This window comes from Glandiceps talaboti, chromosome 18, assembly GCF_964340395.1.
Source record: "Glandiceps talaboti chromosome 18, keGlaTala1.1, whole genome shotgun sequence".
NCBI classification, from domain to species: Eukaryota; Metazoa; Hemichordata; class Enteropneusta; family Spengelidae; genus Glandiceps; species Glandiceps talaboti.
The window spans coordinates 13,048,656-13,072,500 of NC_135566.1; the positions used below are offsets into that span (position 1 = coordinate 13,048,656).

At 35.8% G+C, this 23,845-nt stretch overlaps 1 protein-coding gene across 1 annotated transcript in view; it reads left to right on the forward strand.

Annotated features, from left to right (window-relative positions):
* Window positions 1-16,670: 16,670 nt before the first annotated feature.
* The window catches only part of LOC144449702 (IgGFc-binding protein-like), a 41,836-nt gene continuing 34,661 nt past the window's right edge, over window positions 16,671-23,845 (forward strand). The window contains exons 1-10 of the mRNA XM_078140279.1: window positions 16,671-16,692; window positions 17,142-17,261; window positions 17,869-17,991; window positions 18,758-18,856; window positions 19,591-19,799; window positions 20,405-20,515; window positions 21,110-21,265; window positions 22,156-22,303; window positions 22,693-22,887; window positions 23,493-23,701. Coding sequence (XP_077996405.1) covers window positions 16,671-16,692; window positions 17,142-17,261; window positions 17,869-17,991; window positions 18,758-18,856; window positions 19,591-19,799; window positions 20,405-20,515; window positions 21,110-21,265; window positions 22,156-22,303; window positions 22,693-22,887; window positions 23,493-23,701 — 1,392 coding nt within the window. The remainder of the gene's footprint in view (window positions 16,693-17,141; window positions 17,262-17,868; window positions 17,992-18,757; window positions 18,857-19,590; window positions 19,800-20,404; window positions 20,516-21,109; window positions 21,266-22,155; window positions 22,304-22,692; window positions 22,888-23,492; window positions 23,702-23,845) is intronic.

The window sequence follows — 23,845 nt, forward strand, 5'->3', positions numbered from 1 at the left end:
TTTTATTTGCCAGAGGTCGAAAAGAAAAGAAAATTGACATCAAGTAAGGAAATGGGATTAGTTAAGTCAATGCATTTGCATATACTATGGAGACCATCTGGTGGCACTTATAATCAGCCAATCGTGTGTGGCAAGAGAGTTGGTTAGACACTAAAGGGGAAAATGTTTGACAGTTCAGGGTGCTGATCTTCTGAATTTGATCTGTGATAACCTACAACGTTGTGATGTTGGATTCCTATATGGGGAAGTTCTGGACTCTGTTACTGCTTGTACTCAACTCAACTCAACGTTTGCCAGGACTGTGAATACTACATTGTGTGGAACTGAAATTTGTATTCGTGAACAATTGACAGTCTCATCCACGAGTTATGTGTGTTGCAGTGCCAACACAACAGTGTGTCCCCAGTCTGCGCTTCAATACAAGACAAAAGAGACGGTATGTCGAACATTGTGAGTAGTTTTATTTGCCACAACCAGCCATCAGTAATTTTCAAGTGTACTCTAAGTTAAATAGATTAGACCAGTTCAAGTTAAACCTGTGACGTGGTGTGTGTGTGTGTAAGTCTGTGTGTCTGTGTGTGTCTGTGTGTGCGTCTGTGTATCTGTGTCTGTGCCTGTGTCAGTGAGTTTTCTCATTTCACCAGTAATTATGGGCCATTCTTCAACTTGTACTTTAGAAAAAAACGGCTTTCGCGACAGCCATGTTAACACAAAATCCAGCCATATGTCAATCCAGTATGCTAATTCTCTGCTAAACTGATTTGCATTTAACGTAAACAATTCAATCACCTGGTAGTGTAACATGATAATTCACTACCAACTAATTTACATACAAAATAAACACACTGATTTGCATACAACATAACCATTTTTAACCAGATGTAAATCCTAAGTCCAGGTCAACATTATACTTGTCATCACTTTGTGACACAAATGTCCATCATTATAAAATTTGACAATTTTGTTAAATGTTTCAAAACAATTACGTAGGAAATGATATCAATATATGTTAATCTCGATATTATTGCCCTTTTCATGTTAACTGACTTCAGTTTATTTAATTTATATTCATCACATATCTCACAAACCAATGTGATAAATCGATTATACTCAGCTGACTCGAGAGACTTTTGTCCAGTATGTCGACGTACTTTTTGGGCCTATTCCGCGCCCTCTATCGTCAGTGAAAACGAGGTCCAGTGAATAGATGTTGTGAAATGAATTTCGTGTATGGGTCCTTAAAGATCAACACGCATACTCAAATCAACCTTACTATGAAGTAAAAGACGACAATATCACTTGGAAAATGAGTATCATGTTATAATAATTCTACACAATGGTAATATTTGAATTTCGAAACTAGACTCAGATTAATATGTTTTAAAAACTCGTACAAGTTTTTCGCTTACTACCAAGCTAGAAGATTTGACGGAAGATTTTTTTATTTTTTATTTATTTATTTATTTATTTATTTATTTATTTATTTATTTATTTATTTATTTATTTATTTATTTATTTATTTATTTTTTTGCAAATTTTTAATTTACTTTCGTTTTTGTACAGTTAGTTTCAACAAAAACTAATCTTGCATTACACTCTCAAATGACTTGTGAAATCATATGTATTCAATTCCAAATTTAGGACTCTGACAAAACTTGTTGAGAATGCCTCGCTCTTTATGATTTGCCGATACGGTTATATTTCTTCCTCTTTCTCATAACCTGATTAGTGTTAGTTCTTCCCTTTTTTAAAAGGTCAATGGACTTGCTATACGCATGTCTCGGTGAGGTATTTCTGTTGACAAACACAATACGCACACGTCACGCACGTTGCGATTACTATAATAAGGTCTTACTCATCCCAAGTTCCGACTTCCACTTTGAACCTGGGTTATGTGCATGGTATCAAACTATATTTTGAAAAGAAATGCGGCTTTTAGTTCTCAGTGATAATACATACACATTAAAGCTACACTATCTGCAACTGCAATGCTGTTTTTCAGATTTAAAATGTTTGCGAGATATAACCTAAACAGTATTGCATCATATGTGAGTAAACGTGTTGGTTGTATCTATACATGGTATAATATGGTATAATGATTTTTGGGTCCGCACCCTACGATCAGCGCCCTCAACGGTGATCACGATTTCACCCTGTTTCAACCTGTTTCAACAGTATGGCTGTCTGATGGAAAATTATACTATTGTTACAGCTGGTGCAATTTTAACATGGCGACCGATTTAAAACCAAGCTTTTGCCCAAAATTTAAACTTGTTACTGTACTACTACATAATAATATAATATTGACCACTAATCATCAGATAAGAAATAGGCCAATTGTTAGTATTACATCTTTGGTTACCTGATGACAAAATGTCCCCATTGAAGCTAGTGCCGGTTTAAAAAGACATTTCAAATACGTACAACAGCATCTTTCTGCACGTGCGTTAATATTCTAAATTAGGCATATGACCTCATTAAATGTCATTCATTCTAGAACGTCAGCATTGCATCTGCACTTTTGCATATACGTGGATTTTAATAATCTTTATACTGAATAGTTCTTTAAAGTACGTATGTAAAGTCTTGTCTCCCAAGAAGTCCAGTGAGAGCCATCCCTTATGGGTTCAGTGTTAATGCACGAGGAAACAGGAGTACCCAGGGAAAACCTGAGTTGTTCGGTAGCGTCAAACTGAACGATACTCATCAAGCAACAATCAATATTTCTACTGTAACTATATTTACTGGGGTTTTCTACCTGGCGAAGAAAACGTAAACTCCGCAACCATACCGTGTGTCTTTACGGCTGTATGATTTACTGTAGAGTTTCGAAAAAAAAAAGTTTTACCGTTTAGCTCGGACTCCTTTCTCGTAAATCATTTTACATGTATTGATTCGGGGTATTATAACCGGCACACCTTCATTGACTAACCCAAAGTCCCTAACAGACAGGGTGACTTTGACTGGCCTAGATTCTAAATCAGCCAAAGGTACCGACAAGGGTTCGTCTAGATGATACTCCCTGAATACAATGAATATGGAAAAGTCTACTTAAAGTCGCCAATATTACGTTTGTGAACGCTAAAGAAGTGAGAAAAGTAAACGCACCAATTCAATGTCTATTTCCAGAGATCGTCAAATCACACAGTGATAATAAACCTCGGGTCACCTGTGGAGAGTTGAGGTCACGAGAGCCTATTCACCGTATTCAGACATCTGAGTCTTTAGAAATAGATATCAATTAGCAAAGGTGTGGTTATTCTCCCACAGTACGTCTGCGGATTGTCTACAATACACGCTGACAATTTTATATTATTTACTGAGCTATTTGTGGGTGTGGTGTCAACCTAAGACGAGCACATATGGATACGAGGTAATAAAGACGAATTGTAAAATGTCGATGAGATGATATGAAAAGAAGTACATACATGGGTTATTGCAACTTTTGAGCTTGCCTTTGCGTTGATAATGATACAATATAACACACACAAGCAAACATACAAACGCACTAACAAACAAACAAATATAGACACAGGCACACACGCATGCACACACACATACACACGCACGCACGCGCACACACACATGCATGCATGCATACATACATACATACATACATACATACATACATACATACATACATACATACATACATACATACATACATACATACGTACATACGTACGTACATGCATACATGCATACATACATACATACATACATACATACATACATACATATACACATACATACATACATACATACATACATACATACATACATACATACATACATACATACATACGTACGTACATACGTACGTACATGCATGCATACATACATACATACATACATACATATACACATACATACATACATACATACATACATACATACATACATACATACATACATACATACATACATACATACATACGTACATACATACATACATACATACGTACATACGTACGTACATGCATACATGCATACATACATACATACATACATACATACATACATACATATACACATACATACATACATACATACATACATACATACATACATACATACATACATACATACATACATACATACATACATACATACGTACGTACATACGTACGTACATGCATGCATACATACATACATACATACATACATATACACATACATACATACATACATACATACATACATACATACATACATACATACATACATACATACATACATACATACATACATACATACATACATTACATAAACACACAATGTTTATCATATTTATCATAATGTTTTATATGTATGTATGTATGTATGTATGTATGTATGTATGTATGTATGTATGTATGTATGTATGTGTATATGTATGTATGCTTATGTATGTGCGTACATGCGTGTCTCAGACGGACAGACAGACAGACAGACAGACAGACAGACAGACAGACAGACAGCTTGATCCTACAACAAGTCTTTAACCAAACAATTCTACACACAAATATACGGACAAACAAATAGATAAAGTAACAACAGGTATTATGTTGCAGTACAAACTCCAAAACAGTTAGTTATCTTGCATGTCATTGACGACTACTATACACGTTTGCTAGTCATAAAAACGCGATAAAACCCCTAAGAAATTCCCAATCTCTGCCAGTCGATGTATTCTATTATAACCAAACTTGTTTCATATAATTTACAAAAAGTATTTATGTTCTGAATCCCACACAATAACGTAGAGTGGGTCGCACACATTATTCCTCTCTCGCTCGCCTTTGTGAGTTAATCACACCTCAAGGCAAAATGGTATAGTCCAAACTTAACTTCACAAACTTTACTGAGATGTGTAACATCACTTGACGATACGTTCTAGTTTCCTGCCGCCTTTGAAACAATTAATCTTGGATTTCGGATGGTACACATTTGATATTTTACTAGATAGAGAGGTCAAATTGTATCCTGGTAGAACGTCGCCACCTGGTATGGCGTCCCGTGGGATATTTCTCCTACTATTTCTAAGTACGGTAGCCATAAAATCGTCTGGTAAGTCATTTTCATTTCATTTTTTCTTCATTTAAAAGTCCAATAAGTTGTACTGTTCTATATACTTTGATGTCACTAAGGCCGTTTAGTAATCATTGAATTTAACACATTTCTTACCACTAGTACTACACAATGCAAGTCTTAGATCAAACATGGTATTGACAATGTATTCAAAGTTAAAGCTGGGTGTTTTCACGTTTTCGTTTGCATTGTTTGCATTATAGACGAAATACTACACAGAACATCTTCTGTGTATAACTGACAACGAAGCGTTTATGAAAAAAAGCTGTAGCACTTTGAGGACGACTGATTTATTATATATAGAAATAAAAGTCAGGTCGTTATCACCGTTAGTGTACCCAGCAGCACATCACTAAAACAGTAGAATACGCGTACAATAGAAAAAAGTATGACATAATTCTGCAAACAGTTGAAATCACACAAAAAAATTACTTTAGACTGTAAAAACTTTGAAAGAGAGAATAGTTGTTGTTCTATTACTTCATACTTCACAAATTACCCACTTGAAGGCGTAATATTATTTGGAGATTCGGAACAGTCGCCTAGGTAATTGAAGCTGGAGTACTGTTTGACGGGCGTGGTGTTCTTAGTTCACCTCTACAGCTGAGATTGAAAGCCTCGAGGCCACCCGGGTCACCAAAATGAATACGTTGACCCAACCCGCTAACAAGACTCGCATTCATGTCAAGATTTCCATTGTGCAATTTGTATTATATCCTTTGATAGAAATGTTCTCTTCTAAACTGGGCGACGTTTTTTAAACAGACTGTGAATCTAGGTAATGACGTTTTAAAATATATCGTCAACGGTAGAATTTCATGCTGTTTCGTTGTCCGGCGTTTCTAAAGTTGTTACCTGGATTTTGAGCTTTATATGTCAGCTACTCTGATACCTATGACGTCATAGAAATGATATTAAGTTTGCACCGTATCGGGTATAATTAGTCTAAATATTTTATTTGAAAAAAAAATGAATTGATTTGGCCCAGTCGTCTAAATAGTGTCAACATGACTTCTTGAAAATAAAACCGTTTATCTTATTACAAAATTCTACCGCCGCGGTACCGCGGTTTAAGACTTCCCAACTCTATGATGCAGATCTGGCCATCACAGTCGAATTTGAATTTGCAAGTCGCAAGTTCGACTCTCGCCGCTGCCAGTGTTTCTTAATAGTCTTTGGGCTGGATTGGAACCATCATTTTGACCCGGTCAACCAAGTTGTATATATTGGAACCTGGCATGGTAGAATATAGGTTGTAATTGAATGTAAATGATTCAATCCTACGCGCTTCTCATTGAGGCTGCAATGGATTGCGCATGCTCCCCAGGTAGTTGAGAAAGTATAACGAAGTGTTGTGGTGTTATGGGTCCATGCCAGGGGCAATAATTATATATTTTAGCACAGTGTCAAAAAGTGTTATAAAATAATACTTCTATTGTGTGTATTTCATTATTGATATGCATAAATGACAGATATCTTGAAGGAAAGCTGTATTTCAAATATTTTCCACAGTTTTAAGGTTTCCACTGACAATCGAACTGTTATTTATAGTGGCATATTTACGGGGTTATAGCATTACAAAATCTAATGTAGCAGTATTCTGTTCTACATCCACCGAGTCATTAAGAATGAACATACCGCTTTATAAAACAGTTATTTTTTCTTCATTTTTTAATAGAATTTTCCCCACGATCAGTAATGGAGGTTTTCGTTTATTATAGTTTTAAAACAATATTGCACCTAGAAATGACATGAATACAAATTTTCAACTAACCTTTGAATTACCGACTTGCTCACAAATGGCGAACTATCAATGGCATATTTTCTTAGATTTTTTAACGATATTTTGACAAGTTTGCGGTTACCATTTTGCTTTCTTTGAAATAAATATTTTCGAATACAATTTTTTACACCATTATCAGGTGTTCAAGAACATGTGGTAGTCTGCCAAGCATTTGAATATACAAAAAATACACAATGCGATAACTGTATGTGTGTCTCAGAAAAGTTACTAGTGGGGTTTATTCATAACGTATATATTGCATATACTTATTCTCAGTATGTGGGCACTGTATTGTACAATGAAATAAAATCACGACCATAGCTTGCACTGTAGGTTAGTATTGGGGTTTGTCAGACGAATTCCGAAAATACCACTCGCATAACAACTTTACGCCCGATCAACCAGTTGAAATAAACTCTTTACAAGTTATGCATTTGTTGTCATTAACAATCAGCAGCGTGTTTTCCCTAATCACGCCTAGTACATAATGTGTGTACTATTATTTATTCTTCATTTTAAAACTCGCACCTTTTACGTACACACAGACTCAACCCAGTTATGTAATTTGAAAGTGTTTTCCTTACTACACTTTAAAAATAGCTTTATTTTTACTTCACATCATTGATTCGAGGGGTTTCATACTATCTTTCAAATCTACTGTAGAAAACGATGCCAACACATACTGAAACAAGTGAAAGAACACAAACACACAAACAAACAAACAAACAAACAAACAAACAAACAAACAAACAAACAAACAAACAAACAAAACTGTATCACCATTCACACAACAATTACTTGAGCTATACGGTCGAATGACAATTTTTTTTGAAACCCGTTATTTGTCAATGAACCTATTCAAACACCCGACATGTCATGATTTTATTTCTACAATCCCGTGATAGCGGATGTCTCATTTGACAAATTAAACATATTTCATCAACTCATCAACACTCGTCATAGTCAATATAATATCATTATCTTTACTCACAAATGTCATTCAATTTTTCTCCTGATAAGGTTGTAAAACTAAACTGTCACAGTCAAATGATTTTTCCTTTTTGCCTCTGTAACTACAATATGTATGTAACTTTGTTCACTACGAGTATTGAATATTTCCTTTCGTATAAGCTCGATGATATTTCAACGTGATTTCCTACCAGAAATTACACATTTTGTTCAGTGGGTGGTCGTACATGACATAGTTCTTGGAGAGGGCATTCAAGGTCAAGTAAAAGTTTGGCTGTAGTACAACTTGACATTCCGAATCAGACTATTTTAATGCCACGAAGTCGTTAAGAGGTAAAAATGATAAAATAAATCCATTCGTTAAAATCCTAATAATGATAATATTTGGTATTAAGTATTAGTTTTCATAATGAAAAAGTTAAACAGAATTCATTACAATGTGTATAGATGCCAATTCTAATACAAACAGACGCAAACTAAAATTATAACCAAACCTTTAAACTTAAACCAACTCGCTACATCCATATTGCTACCTAGAGATGTCGTAAGACCGATCCAAAGATGGCCTTGTACAGTGACAACCGGAAGTTGCTATGGCAACGAGAGTTGGCATAGACTATATAAACTGACCCCGCCTATCATTGAGTTGGCTCAACTGCGTATTTTACTATAGTGTGTTGAGAACAAACGGACAAACAATAAGTAGAAAGAACTAGATCTGCAGAAAGGTGTGCCGATGATTACTTTAAATGGAACGTTCAATTGAAAGCAATACCGAGTTTTCCGATCAACTTCGAGGCCTGTATGTAAGCGGCCAACTCTACGACCTGCTATTTTTCCAGGCATTGTAATATCAGACTCGTTGTTTAAGAACTGCAGCATTATCGAAATATAGGCCAATCAATTGAGGATTTGTACAACCATGGTTTGAGCACAGGGGCTTTGAAGTTACGATATTTGTTTAAAAATAATTGTTTTTTGTTTAATTTCATTCTTTACAAAAATCGTTTACTGTTTTATTCTTTTCTCCTTCTTTTTTGTTTGCTCTTTAAAAATATATTTTCCCTGCAAGGTGGCATGTAAGGTAGTCACAGTAAAGGTACTATTAAAACTAGCAAAATAAGACGTTAGAAATTGATTTAGAAAAAAATCACACAAGCTTTTCAAATCATTACTTTATTACACCTTGTAGGGAAAAGATATTTTTAAAACCAAAAAAGAAGTAAACAATACACAAAAACAAAATTTTTAAAACAAGCCCCTGTGGTTTGAGCAAACAGATCAATGGAAAGTTCTATCCCCTATTATCCGAAAGTGCGGCTACAAATGCGTCATCAACCGTATTGCCTAACAAAGTGTTGTTCAAATTAAAGTAATCAATGTTGTTTTCTATTACACAAATTTCATAACATTTAATTCCCCCTTTTAAAACATAGTTATAAATTGAGAATTACAATTATTTTTTTATTTTTTTCTCACTATTTTTCTGGATTAGATATTTTAATAGCCAAAATGTCTCATTAATTCAAGTTCTAATTCTGGTTCTCACAAATTAAAAAAAAATGTTTCCGATATAAGGTCTAATAACAGTATGGTTCCGGTTACCCGACCCCACCTAGGTTTTCACTGCCGTCTCTAAACATTTTTTTTTACGTATTCGAGAATAAAAAAATAAGATCGCGAAAATTGTGAAGTCTCGCGAGAAATAGTGGACGGGGAAACTGACATCAAATTAAACAGATAATATGACACTGTTCTTCCAGTCTGTACTGGCTGTACGTCTGATGAGAAAAAAACAGTAATACGGAGACCATATGGAAAACAACGAAAAATATAAATACCTGAACTAGACACTCACACATGAAAAATAAAACAAATAAAATTAGGCCTGACCTGCCTGACCCTAGTTTAAACCGCCGACGCTAAACATTAAAAAACAAACATTTAAAACAAATAAATATAAGAAACGATTTGTCTTCGTGACCTTCATGCACGTTTGTTTTATTTCATAAGTAATGCATGTACATATTTTATCAAACTATCAAAAATGGGTATTCGGACTGATTGGCATTTTGTTTGATCTTGTGTAGATATTGTTCAAAAATAAAAACAATTAAAAAGATAAAAATAAAATAAAATAAAATCCTGACCCACATATCCTATTTTCTAAGGCCGTGTTATCGGATCGGAAACACACAATTATTTTTTTTGTCGCCTTATCAATTTCAATATATCGTCTATGTTTTTTTCAGTCTCTGTTACGCAATCAAAAACTTACCAAAATTTGTCCAAACCATCAGTCACCTTGGAGGCTGACTGGTCACGTAGTCGGTCACTATTGAAGATAAGTAACACGTATTTCACCTTTTAAACTAAAATAATCAATCGATCGATCAGTCGGTCGGTCATTCGGTCAATCAATTACTTAATTACTCAGTCAGTCAGTCAGTCAGTCAGTCAGTCAGTCAGTCAGTCAGTTAGTTAGTCGGTCGGTCGATCGATCGATAAAAGATCGATCTGTCAATTATAACACAACACAACTTGACATACCTTACCATAATCAAACGACACACTCTAAGTCTATATACGTAACAATTTTAAAACATCAGCAACTGGGTCGGCCAAAGTTTAGTCTAAAATATAGTTCACTTCGTACCTCGTAATGAAATAAACGTCTAGAAATAGTCATTCCAATCAATAGAATTCCAATATTGGGAATTAATTTGTTTTTCGAAATCTTCTTTGCAACATAATTTTAACCACTTTTAATATCTCTTCATTCAAAGTATCTGTTGTTTGTTTGGTTGAAGCCGAAAATGACCGTGCCTTCAAAAACATTAACTTGAACTTGTACAGGCGTATATTGTATTAAACACATATGGTGTTTTGTATCTTGGAGCACTGAACGTATTAATACAGAGTAAATTGTTATAGTATCTTATTATTATATTCATTAGACAAATGTTCTGGTTTTTGTTACACTTGGGTTTTTTTCTATTTAATCTCCTGCATGGACGTAAAGTTGAAATGTAATTGTACCGCCTTAGGTGTAACCAATCTTACTGCTGACGTCGCTTTTTATTTAAATGCCAACACCCTTTATTCATACATACGTCTTTCATAACATTTAGGGTTAGGGCTGTCAATTTGTTTAGTCAAGGTGTGTACTATGCTACAATTTCTACAGACTAGATGGGCGCAATTTTTTTAACAAACAAAATATTATTTTCATAGATACGGGCATGTTATACTTCACGATTTCCAAGCTAGTGTAAATGCTTAGTCATGTATGTATGTATGTATGTATGTATGTATGTATGTATGTATGTATGTATGTATGTATGTATATGTACGTACGTATGTATGTATGTATGTATGTATGTATGTATGCATGTATGCATGTATGCATGTATGTATGTATGTATGTATGTATGTATGTATGTATGTAAGATAATGTATGTATGTATGTATGTATGTATGTATGTATGTATGTATGTATGTATGTATGTATGTATGTATGTATGTATGCATGCGTGTGTGTGTGGGTGTGTGCGTGCGTGCGTGCGTGCATGTATGTATGTATGTACGTACGACGTACGTACGTGTGTATGTATGTATGTATGTATGTATGTATGTATGTATGTATGTATGTATGTATGTATGTATGTATGCATGTCTGTGTGTGTGCGTGCGTGCGTGCGTGCGTGCATGTATGTATGTACGTACGACGTACGTACGTACGTGTGTGTGTGTATGTATGTATATATGTATGTATGTGTGTGTATATGTATGTATGTATGTATGTATGTATGTATGTATGTATGTATGTATGTATGTATGTATGTATGTATGTATGTGTATGTATGTATGTATGTATGTATGTATGTATGTATGTATGTATGTATGTACGTACGTACGTACGTACGTACGTACGTACGTACGTACGTACGTATGTATGTATGTATGTATGTATGTATGTATGTATGTATGTATGTATGTATGTATGTATGTATGTATGTACACTCATACTCTTTATATTACAACTGAATAAAGAAAACCATAGACGGAAATTGTTGAAAATAGATTGCATGTAAATTTCACATTATTCAGCAATATTTGGGGAGATTCTTAATGACATTTTCATTTTAGTACTTTTTGAAATGTTAATTAGCTTATATACTGCATCTATATTCTGTAACTGGTTTGATAACATATATATCTAATAGTGTGACGTCATCTAACGTTTTATCTAGCTGGACAGGATCGAGCGAAGTTTACGAGTTGTTCCGACAGTCCTTGTTATAACCAAGCCACTTGTACCGATACACCAAGCTCAGACCCACGCTTTGAGTGCACTTGCCAAGACGGATATGAAGGGACTTTATGCGATAAAAGTAAGTAGTCCTTTGTACCATCATACTATTTACACGGACATCATGATACTGTGACGGGGAATTGAAAAACGTCTAAACGGACGGTTAGAGGTATTGAGACTGATATTCTTATCAATCAATCAATCAATCAATCAATCAATCAATCAATCAATCAATCAATCAATCAATCAATCAACCAATCAACCAATCAATCAATCAATCAATCAATCAATCAATTAATTAATTGATTAATTAATTAACTAATTAATTAATTAATTAATTAATCAATCAATCAATCAATCAATCAATTAATCAATCAACCAACCAACCAACCAACCATACACTCACTCACTCACTCACTCACCTACTCACTCACTCAAACCCAGCTAGTACCCACCCACTCACTCACTCACTCACTCACTCACTCACTCACTCACTCACTCACTCACTCACTCACTCACACACTCAAACCCACCCGGTACCAACCCACCCATCGACTGACTGACTGACTGACTGACTGACTGACTGACTGACTGACTGACTGACTGAATTTCTGAAGAGTGGATATCCAGACTGGCGTGACGTAGTTCAACAGGTAGTGCATTCTATAACAGTGGGGCAACACATGACAATGCGCTTTCACCATACGATTTTACTTTACATTGAGGGACGTGCGGTAGTCCTTAGTCACTGGAGCGACGTACACGAGGGGCAGGTTTAGTACAGATTCAGATCTGATATGAATGTGTTTAACATCCGATGTAGAGTGTACTGGACGCGATTTCTCTCTAGCTCTTACGTTTATTGTCGTTTGTTCTTTAGTGAGTGCCCGTTACCTCACAAAGAAGAACAAATAACAATAAATGTAAGAGCTAAAAAGAAATCGCGCCCAGTATCCTACTTAAAATTGATATGTAACTACGTGCAGTATTGTATAAGTGCCATATACATATGTCATACTGTATTCTGTGGTGAACAGGCATCCATTGTAATTCCGGTTACAGGTCGTTTCGCCCCATAACCAGTTTGCCCCATTGCCAATTCGCACCAACTTAGTCGTTTCGCCCCAGCGGTTTGGTCGTTTCGCCCCATGTGGTAAACAATGGTTATGGGTTAGAATACGCAGTTTTGAGACAGTGCTTTCCCACGATCGAAACATTACGGCCACATTCGTAAAACAAATTACTGTATTTTTTCAGTTTACTACGTAGTATCTCCTGTTACTAAACCGAGTAATGATGAAAACCACTGACACGTGCCGTGTTTATAGGTCAACTTGAAGTTGAAGTAGAACCTTAGTCCATGAGTACGGACGATCATTCCGACTTTTTTGTAAACACACATTCACATGTAACAGGAGATACTACGTAGTAAACTGAAAAAATACAGTAATTTGTTTTACGAATGTGGCCGTAATGTTTCGATCGTGGGAAAGCACTGTCTCAAAACTGCGTATTCTAACCCATAACCATTGTTTACCACGACCAAACCTACTAAACGACTAAGGGACCGGACAGAATTTACGGCAGGGGGGGGGGGGGACCTGGGGAGAAATTATCTCTGACTTGGTTTTTTTCCTGGCCCCCCATCCACTGTGATCAAAATTTCACAGCCCCCCCCCCCTTTCAAAAGTATCAAAATTTCATGCCCCCCCCCCCCAAAAGAAAAAAAAGTGCACAATATCCTGCCCCCTACAATAACTAAAAAGAGTACAAATTTTTTTTGTTACTGTAGCACAACTGTAATATTTCTTTTGGGACTACTATTATGTTACTATTTCAGCCCAAACAACTTAGTAGTTGTAGAGGAAGTTTTTTTAGAAAACAAAACAAAATAAAACATTTTGACCATACACATAATCATACACATGTGGTATAATCTTGTTTATTTCCCAACTAGACACCATAAGTAGTCATCACTTAATACCAAAGCATTTGATGTGATGGTTTTAACTGTCATTCACTTATACATACACAGAAACACAGACACAGAGTAAACACACATTCATATGCGTGATTTGTGAAAAAACTGTAGTGGGGATATTTGTGGGGAGTATCTAAGGACATCACATCACCTACATAGTGTATTCAAATATCTATTTATACTCATAACACAATAACTATCTAATGTCAGACATTTGTGATGTCATGAAGTGCTAGCAAACTAAGGATTTTATGCACACTGAGGTCTGACAAGAAAAGTAAGAAGAAGGAAAGAGAAAAGAACAATTAGTCAAGCAAAAAGACTGTTGTTAACTGTTTTTAGTGAGCAACTTGTGAAATGTGGATAAGGTTGTAGGAAAATACGGCCAGAAGGCAACTACCAAAGTTAGTGCAAAGTCACTGATGAAAAAACACTTAACACCACGCAGACATCGAAATGCTTTATAATATTTAGTACAGATAGATGCATTTGATGATGCTGAGGAGGAAAATAGTTTAATTTCACTGGTTTTAGATAGTGAGTCTAGTGAGTTTGAGAGTGAAACTCAAGAATAGTGTCAAGGAAAGAAATAAAACACCTATCTAAATTAATCTGGCCAGACGTTTCTGTATTTACATTTTTCACCAAAAGGTCACTTTTTAATCACATAAATTACAGGTCCTATGCTAGTATATTACCATATATATATATATATATATATATATATATATATATATATATATATATATATATATATATATATATATATATATACATGTGTATCATTGATGGTAATTACACACTGAACCTGTTTCCACAGTGCTAAAATGTATGTATGTATGTATGTATACATATGTGTGTGTAAGTGTGTGTGTGTGTGTGTGTGTGTGTGTGTGTGTGAACAACTTGGAGTATATAAGAGTATGATTCAGGGTGTATCAAATTAATCTTGAGTAGTGTTTTTATGCTTCACTAAATACAAACGTACACACTTCCATTTTAATGTAGACATTCAATATTAAAGGCGATATCAAGTGCTATCTCATGCAATGCTAAATTTTCTAACATATTAATTTTTTTCAATGACAAAATATTTCGCGGCCCCTCTTTCAAACCATGAGAATTTTCATGGCCCCCTTCAAGCCTCCCATTTTTTTCATGCCCCCCCCCCAATTTCTCCCCCCCCCCCTGCCGTAAATTCTGTCCGGTCCCTAAGTAGGTGCGAACTGGCAATGGGGCGAACTGGTTATGTGGCGAAACGACCAGACACCGTAATTCCAAATTGGTGTGGTCCGATTTCTCCATAGACCGTGTTCTATAGAACGTGTCTCCACTGTCTGTAAGTTCAAAGTTTCTGTATGAAACAATCCTACTTGCCGTGATTTGGGCACGTTGTAGATGTGCTGTGTAAACTGCGCGTGGTCTAAAGCTTATTTTGCTCATAATGTGTTGCCATGGTTACCATTCGTATTTACCCGATTGTTTATTCACATTGCGTAACTACTTACCCAAATCGTCGAATAAAATTGACACAGCGGACTATTTAGGTGTCACAATTCCATGAGAATGGTGAGGCGAAAGTTTCTATGGCAACGTAAAATGAATTTCCACCAATGAATATTAAAATTCAAAAGTACACATAACTGGGTTGCATGGTATAATGATGCATTGCATTCAAATTCTCAAATAGGCACTGATTATATATGTACACGTGGACTAACCCTGAAATAAAGTGTCAATCCTGCATATATCCCTAAAAACACAGCGGTGACATATTGTATTATCTAATTCTATCTCAGATATAGATTTTTGCCAAGTCGATATGCCATGCCTACACGGGAGTACCTGCTTGGGCTGGCCTACATATCCTGGCTACTACTGTGACTGCTTACCCGGATGGATTGGTACAAACTGTGAAACTGGTAAGCGTGTGGCTGTATACAAGCATTATACACGTATCGAATGGTTCTTATTTCTTATCCGTATAAATCTTGTATATGAATTGTTCTGTGTGGTTTATACACTGAATATGAACACTTTTAATGAATTAAACAAGATGACAGAACACCCTCTCATATATAAGTTGCAGCAACAGAACACACTCTTTGTATGTATGTATGTATGTATGTATGTATGTATGTATGTATGTATGTATGTATGTATGTATGTATGTATGTATGTATGTATGTATGTGTGTGTGTGTGTGTGTGTGTATGTATGTATGTATGTATGTATGTATGCATGTATGCATGTATGCATGTGCGTGTGTGTGTGTGCCATAGCATGTAAATGTACTACATTCAATTAATCCACTGACGCCAACAGTATAGATGTGTGTATAATATACTCTAATTAATCGACAAATTACCATCAGAACTAATCTTTTTATAGATTATCTTGAATTTAATACCATGAAATAATTTTTACATGGAGAATTTTTGTTTTGTTTTCAAGAAACCGGTATTTGCACACAGCAGCCATGTATAAATGGCGGAAACTGTACATCCATAGATGGCGCAGACGTCTATGTATGTGAATGTCCATCAAATTGGATGAAGCCAAACTGTACAGTTGGTAAGTGAAGAAATACTTGTACAGCATATATATGATATATAATATATTACATATCTGTAAGTTGTCGCCATTTTGATTATTTTTTAAATATATGCAAAAACTTTTACTAGAAATTGTTGAATACTTCCGACTCTCTTACTATCACTGACTTACTATTACCTCGTTATTGTGGTCACCAAGTACAGGATTATGTGTGTGTTTGTGATCATTTATTGATCATGAATAGGAATATACACGTATATACTAGTAATTTTTATCATGATTGAAAGCTAATTATGACATTTAGAATTTTTAAGATTTGAAGTTATCGCTTATTTAAATTGATAGATTCAGATCACAATTTATAAACATCTTTTAGTTCCCTGGTGTATTGAATACAAGTTCAAACAAAAAACTCTCAATATTGAAAGATTACCCATTCATTGTTTCTTTTCTTATATCGTCTCAAGATGTGAATGAGTGTATTACTGGCGACCATACTTGTCTAAATGGCGGAACGTGTGTAAACAGTCCGGGTACCTATACGTGTGACTGTGCACCGGGTTTTAGCGGAGATAAATGCGAGACAGGTGAGTAATATGTTGATATTGCTTTGAATTTCACATTGCTTTTGTAACATGGGGGGGGGGGGGTGTATCAAATATTCAAGCAAGGGTCTTTCAATGAGGGGTAGGCAGAATGGTCTATCACGCAGCACAGTTTACAAAGTCAAAGACAGTACTGTGTAAATTGCGAATTACAGCAATCGGTGATCTTTCTTTTACACTTACGACTTGAAAGTTTAATTTTTGAAATACTATCTGGAGAACAATCTCGTTGTCTCGAGAAACACGCGAGAGATAACGAGTTTTGCTCTCAGAGAACGAAAACTAAAACAGTTATCTCGAGATCTCGACAATCATATTTAGTGTTATTCTGTAAGTGTCCCCAATTTGACCCCTGCTTAGCATTAAGTTTTTTTGTGATATTCCGTTTGATATTTAACTGTGTACGAAAGATTTAAAAAAGATAGGATTGGGTGTTACGAAAATACATTTGCCCACCCAATTCAATGAACATTAGCTCACTAATCGGAATATTTTGAAGCACATAGTATATTTGAAACGTGTAACTAATTCGCTTGCAAGTACATGGTTCATTATAATTATATGATCCACATTTGTTTTTCATTTGCAGAGGTTGACGTATGTGACAATTCCTTATGTGAGAACGGAGCATCCTGTAACATAGACAATTTGGAAGAGAAAGGATATGTGTGTGTTTGTGGACAGCAATGGCAAGGAGAATTCTGTAACATAGGTACGGATAAATAGCAATATGTATCTTAACTAGAGAACATTGAATATGATGAGTGTAGGATATTGGCTTTGAATCTATGAAACTCACGTTTTAATATTGTGCGCGTTAAAAAGTTTTCAAACCTGCAACTAATATACCAACCAAGTGTCAAAAAGCAAACAAATAACAGCGGAACATTGTATATTCAAACATTATAATTGCATGAGTCAGCAAATTCAAACACTTTAACGTCAAAATGCTAAATGCGGGGACTACCAGAGAGGGCGCGGTTTAGATTTAATGCTATTTCTAATTCCATGCGAGGGTTTACCACAGTGGTGTCGCAATCACACGAGGTCAATGTTTGTGGAGACTGTTTATGCAAATGAGACAAGGTTCAATTGATTTAATTTTTCTGAATGCTAATTAAGATTTTGTGGACGCATGCAATGGAGCAGTGGTCAGAGGTTTATCATAATTTTAATTAAAAGAACACTAGCGATTGTTACATATAAAAAAAAAACTTTGCAGTGATCATCATTTTTATTAAAATGCATCATTTTAATTAAATCAATTCAATGCATGAAAACAAAGCCACGTTGAAATCCCAAGCAATAATTAATCAAGCTGTTGACTTTTTAAAATTAAATCGACCGTGACTAATTGATAAGTACAAATTGTTGATGGAATATCCGGTAGTTTAATTAAATTACACTTTTAATCAAATCGATGCCTTCACAAGAACAAATTTGAGACTCCTAATTATTATTGAACGTTGCATTCCTAGCATCGGCCATTGAACTCTCTCCTTTGAGTACGCCAGTCTTTAGTTTTGGATTGTTCAAACTGAGCTCATACTGTACATCCTTGCCTGACGGAATAGAAGGTGTGCGCTCTTGTTCATGTACTGTTTATTCCTCAATGTGTGCTCGCGGATATATTTTTTTACAGAAAGAAATCCGTGTAAAAGTGACCCTTGCGTGAATGGGGGAACCTGTAACAATCACTATTCATCTTATACGTGTACCTGCCCTCCACACTACTATGGACTCAGATGTGGAAATCGTAAGTAAAAATATTCTCATTTTATCATGTGTGCTTTGTTTGAACTCTTTGTCAAAGGGGATACTTTTTCGTCATGAAAACCTTGAGCCAAAAATCCAAACGTAAAGCATAACGCTGACTAGAATTTTCATTTTCATAAAAAGTACATTTCCAGGAATGTCAGGTTAACGTTTGATTTTATACACAGGGATGGGGTGGGGGTGGGGTGAGGGGCTGAAGCGAATATCGAAGTTTAGATCGTTAAGAATGGGTTAATTGTCGGACAGACAGACAGTCTATAGGATAATCCTAACAGAATGCTGTATTTTTGACCATAATGATATTGAACTTGACATGTTAATCGCGAATCTTGGTTCAAGGTTTTTTGTTTTGTGTTTATTTATTGTACTAGATTTGAAGCCTAGAATACTATTTCACAACTACATACACAAAAATTAAAGGCTTTGATGAAACAAAAATAACAATTGGAAACTAAATTGCGGAACTGATTCGGTCTATCACAGGCTATATTTGTTTTCCAGGTTCAATGTTTTAACACTGTTTTTTGTTCCTCAGCGTACGCTTTATGTTATGCTACTGGTGATCCTCACTATATCACTTTTGACGAGAGATGGTACAACTTTCAGGGAAGCTGTAAATACGTCTTTGTTGAGTTTTGCAACGGGGGATTCAGTACCCCCTTCCAAGTTATCGTACAGAATACTGCACAAGAAGGTACCAATGTGACGTATATCTCTGATGTATTCATCACTGTAGGATCATATGTAAGTAAACATACTGTTTTACTAAGTACAATGATGGCAAGTTACTGTACCTAGTATTTGAATCTACGACAATTTGCTGAAGATTAAGTGTGGCGGGGGGGGGGGGGCAACGACGCAACAAACATAGTTGATACATACATACATGCATGCATGCATACACACACATATACATACATACATGCATACATACATACATACATACATACATACATACATACATACATACATACATACATACATACATACATACATACACACACATACACACACATACATACATACATACACACACACACATACATACATATACATACATACATACATACATACATACACACACATACATACATACATACATACATACACACACATACATGCATACATACATACATACATACATACATACATACATACATACATACATACATACATACATACATCCATATATACATACATACATACATACATACATATACATACATACATACATACATACATACATACATACATACATACATACATACATACATACATACATACATACATAATATTTTGCTTGAAATATGTCGGAATAACATTTATTTCTATGTAATTATTTCATCTAGACTATTGAACTTAGTCAGAGTATGGACGTTAAACTTGACAACGTGTTGGTACACTTGCCAGTAGTGCTTAATGGCGGAGAAGTTGTCATCAAATACGTTGGTCTGTACATTGTAAGTATGTCACTATTATCGTTAAGAATTTACGCCGTTGCCATCCTCATTTACACCGGTGTAGTAACTATCTTTTTTATTTCGTAAACCATCTGTCTCCATCCATCCATCCACCCATCCACCCGACCAACCACAAATCCATTCATCCATCCGTCCATCCATCCATCCATCCATCTATCCATCCATCCATCCATCCATCCATCCATCCATCCATCTATCTATCCACCCGACCACCCACCAATCCATCCATCCATCTCTACCCATTTCTACATATACCGTCTGTCTGTCTGTCTGTCTGTCTGTCTGTCTGTCTGTCTGTCTGTCTGTCTGTCTGTCTGTATGTCTGTCTGTCTGTCTGTCTGTCTGTCTGTCTGTCTGTCTGGCACTCTAACCACCTCCTACTGTCATCTATCTGTCCACCCATTCAACCATTTTGTCCATCATTGTATCTTTGTGCAATATGTTCGTCTGTCTACAGTGTCTACAGTGTTTGTCTGCCGGCCTCTGCCTATCTCGTTCTACCTATCTATGTAAATCATCGCTTCAAACCGTCATTTTGACATTGACGCTAATCTAATTCTCTTCATATCAAAGGTCATTACTACAAACTTCAACACCATGGTGAAATGGGATGGCCTTAACACTCTCGAAGTTCGTCTGCCACCAAACATGAAAGAACATACGTGTGGTCTATGTGGTGACTACAATGGTGACCCAGCCGACGATTTTGTCAACAGAGATGGCATACAGGTATGGTAATTACATAACATAACATAAAACAACTATATGTATTCTGTAATGCAACGGGGAAGGAGTTCCAGTGTTTCACAGCAGCGTATTTTAAATCAAATTGGCAAATCGTGTGGTGTACTTTCGGAATTGTTCCATTGATGACTTTCGATGTCAATCTCTGATAACAATTTGCTACCATAATCATATCACTTATTAGAAGCATGTATCCAAGTTTGTCGCTGGGCATCTTCTGCTTAAACCTTGTGTACATAATTCATCCTGTACAATTATATCTTGTATAATCTACTCTATACATTCAATTTTCACTTAACCATTTCTTTTTGTCACGTATAATTACATAGGTTTCTTTCGTTTTATTTGACAAATTCTACATTACTGCTTTATATAGAATTTAACACCGTGTTCATCCACAATTTGTCACACTATGCATGTGATGCCATCGTTATATAGTGTTCTTGTTTGCAATACATCATAAGCACACTACATAATGGTGGGCCCACTTGCAAACAATCAGCACTTTGTGGCAAGGGTTTCAGCAGAGTTATAACCCACCACCCGTATTCCTCCCCAAGGAAATATATGCATCGCTTCAGAGTCATCATCCATAAGATATTTAACGCCCCCCCCCCCCCATTCTTAGCAAATGTCACCAGATAGTATGACAGACAAAGCGAGATTGGTCGACCAGCTCAAATACGCTGAAATCTCTGTTTACATTGAACACGTCAAATGGTAATACTAGTAATATACTCAGTATAGATCAGTATACTAGTATATAGATAATTATAGAAGGACAGAGATAGATAGACGTTTCATTGTTTCGATCCATATTGTGTATATCTCGAGGGCATATGTTTAAATTATGTGTTGTACTTGCTACGTCACAGGTGAACACTACGTCAGAGTTTGGAAATAGCTGGGCAGTGACGTCAGAAGACGAATCGTGTACTGCGGCATCGGATGTCGTCATAGAATGTAATCAGGCGAATCAGCAAACTGCCGAGACCCTCTGCAGTGTCATAAATGACAACAATGGTAAGTTAGTGTAACCATAGCAGCAATAATGTTCTTGATTTATTCTCCTTTCATGGTCATAAAGAATTGGGTTTATGATTCATATACAGACCTTAAGTTTCGAAGATATGCACTCTTCACTCGAAACACGTTCAAAAGAAGGACTTTGAAATAATGTGAAAGTAAAGCATTTCAATGGTGGTTAATTGCGGAAAGGGTGAATGGTCTTACATGTATTCAGATCGTAGAAATTTGTCTTTCTTCCGAGGCAGAATTACAAAATTACGTTAAATTGCACTACATAAATGGTGCAATTCAATATATGACTTACATTACATTCAAATACAGAAAATTAGGTGTCATCAACCTTTTGAAATGCGAATGTTGTTGCATTGTGTTCTTGTCGCTAGGTCCGTTTGCTGAATGTGGGGAGAAAATTGGTGCATCGTTCATTAGTAATGTATATGTTGCCTGTATTTATGATGCGTGTGCTGCACCCGACATTGCTGCATTTAAAGCTTGTCACGTGATTGAGCTCTTCGCCCAGGTGTGTCTCGACAAACAAGTCCCTGTTGGTTACTGGAGAAATCTAACACAGTGTAGCGGTAAGTGTAACTTAGTACTATACGCTCCCCCTCATTTTTCTTACAGTTCTGGTTGTATTCTGTTAAAGTGGCCAGATGGATAAAATAACATTGACAAAGTCTGTGCTTGAAACTCAATGCATTGCAAAATGCTTAAAAATGTGTAAAAAGGTTTGTTATTTACGTACAATAACAAAGATTTTACACAGTTATTATGCTTTTGCAATTTATTGAGTTACAAACAAGGACTTAGCATATGTTGTTTCACATTGATTTTTCAGGTAGGAAGCCATGATAAAATTGTGTTATAAATTACAAATCCAAAATAAATGCCCAATCCTCATCCATACGAGAATATTATGGAGAGATCGATGTATTCCAAGGTCGGTCGAAAGTACTATGACCTAGTTTTATTGTCAAAAGTATATCATTAAGCACGGTTACTAATTAAACCTAGAATGCTAATATCTGCCGTTAGACAGACTTGCTGTCACGTGAATTTCTACAATTTCGTTAATCCTCGGAGTCAATTAAATACGCGTACAAATCAGGGAACAATTTACGTACAGGTGCCTAAATCTTTGATATGCTATCTTGTAACCCGCGCGGTTTCATGTTCCCTACAGACCCCGAGTGTCCAGGCAACACTGAATACAGATGGTGCACGACCCCGTGTCATCTTACTTGTGCGGAACATTGGGACGATAATGCTGCTTGTGATGACGGCTGCGTCGAAGGGTGCGAATGTCCGTATGGTATGGTATTTGATGGTGGTCTCATGACGTGCGTTGAAAATGCAGAGTGTGGGTGCAGCAGAGATGGATTGTACTACATGGTGAGAAAAGCAAACTTGGAAAAAAACTTGATAACTTAGACTCTTTTAAAGTCACGTCTTGGCTCTCAGTACATGTACAAGCACACGCAATTGGCCACGTGCATTCATATCAAAATCATATCGATTGCTGATTTATGCATATTT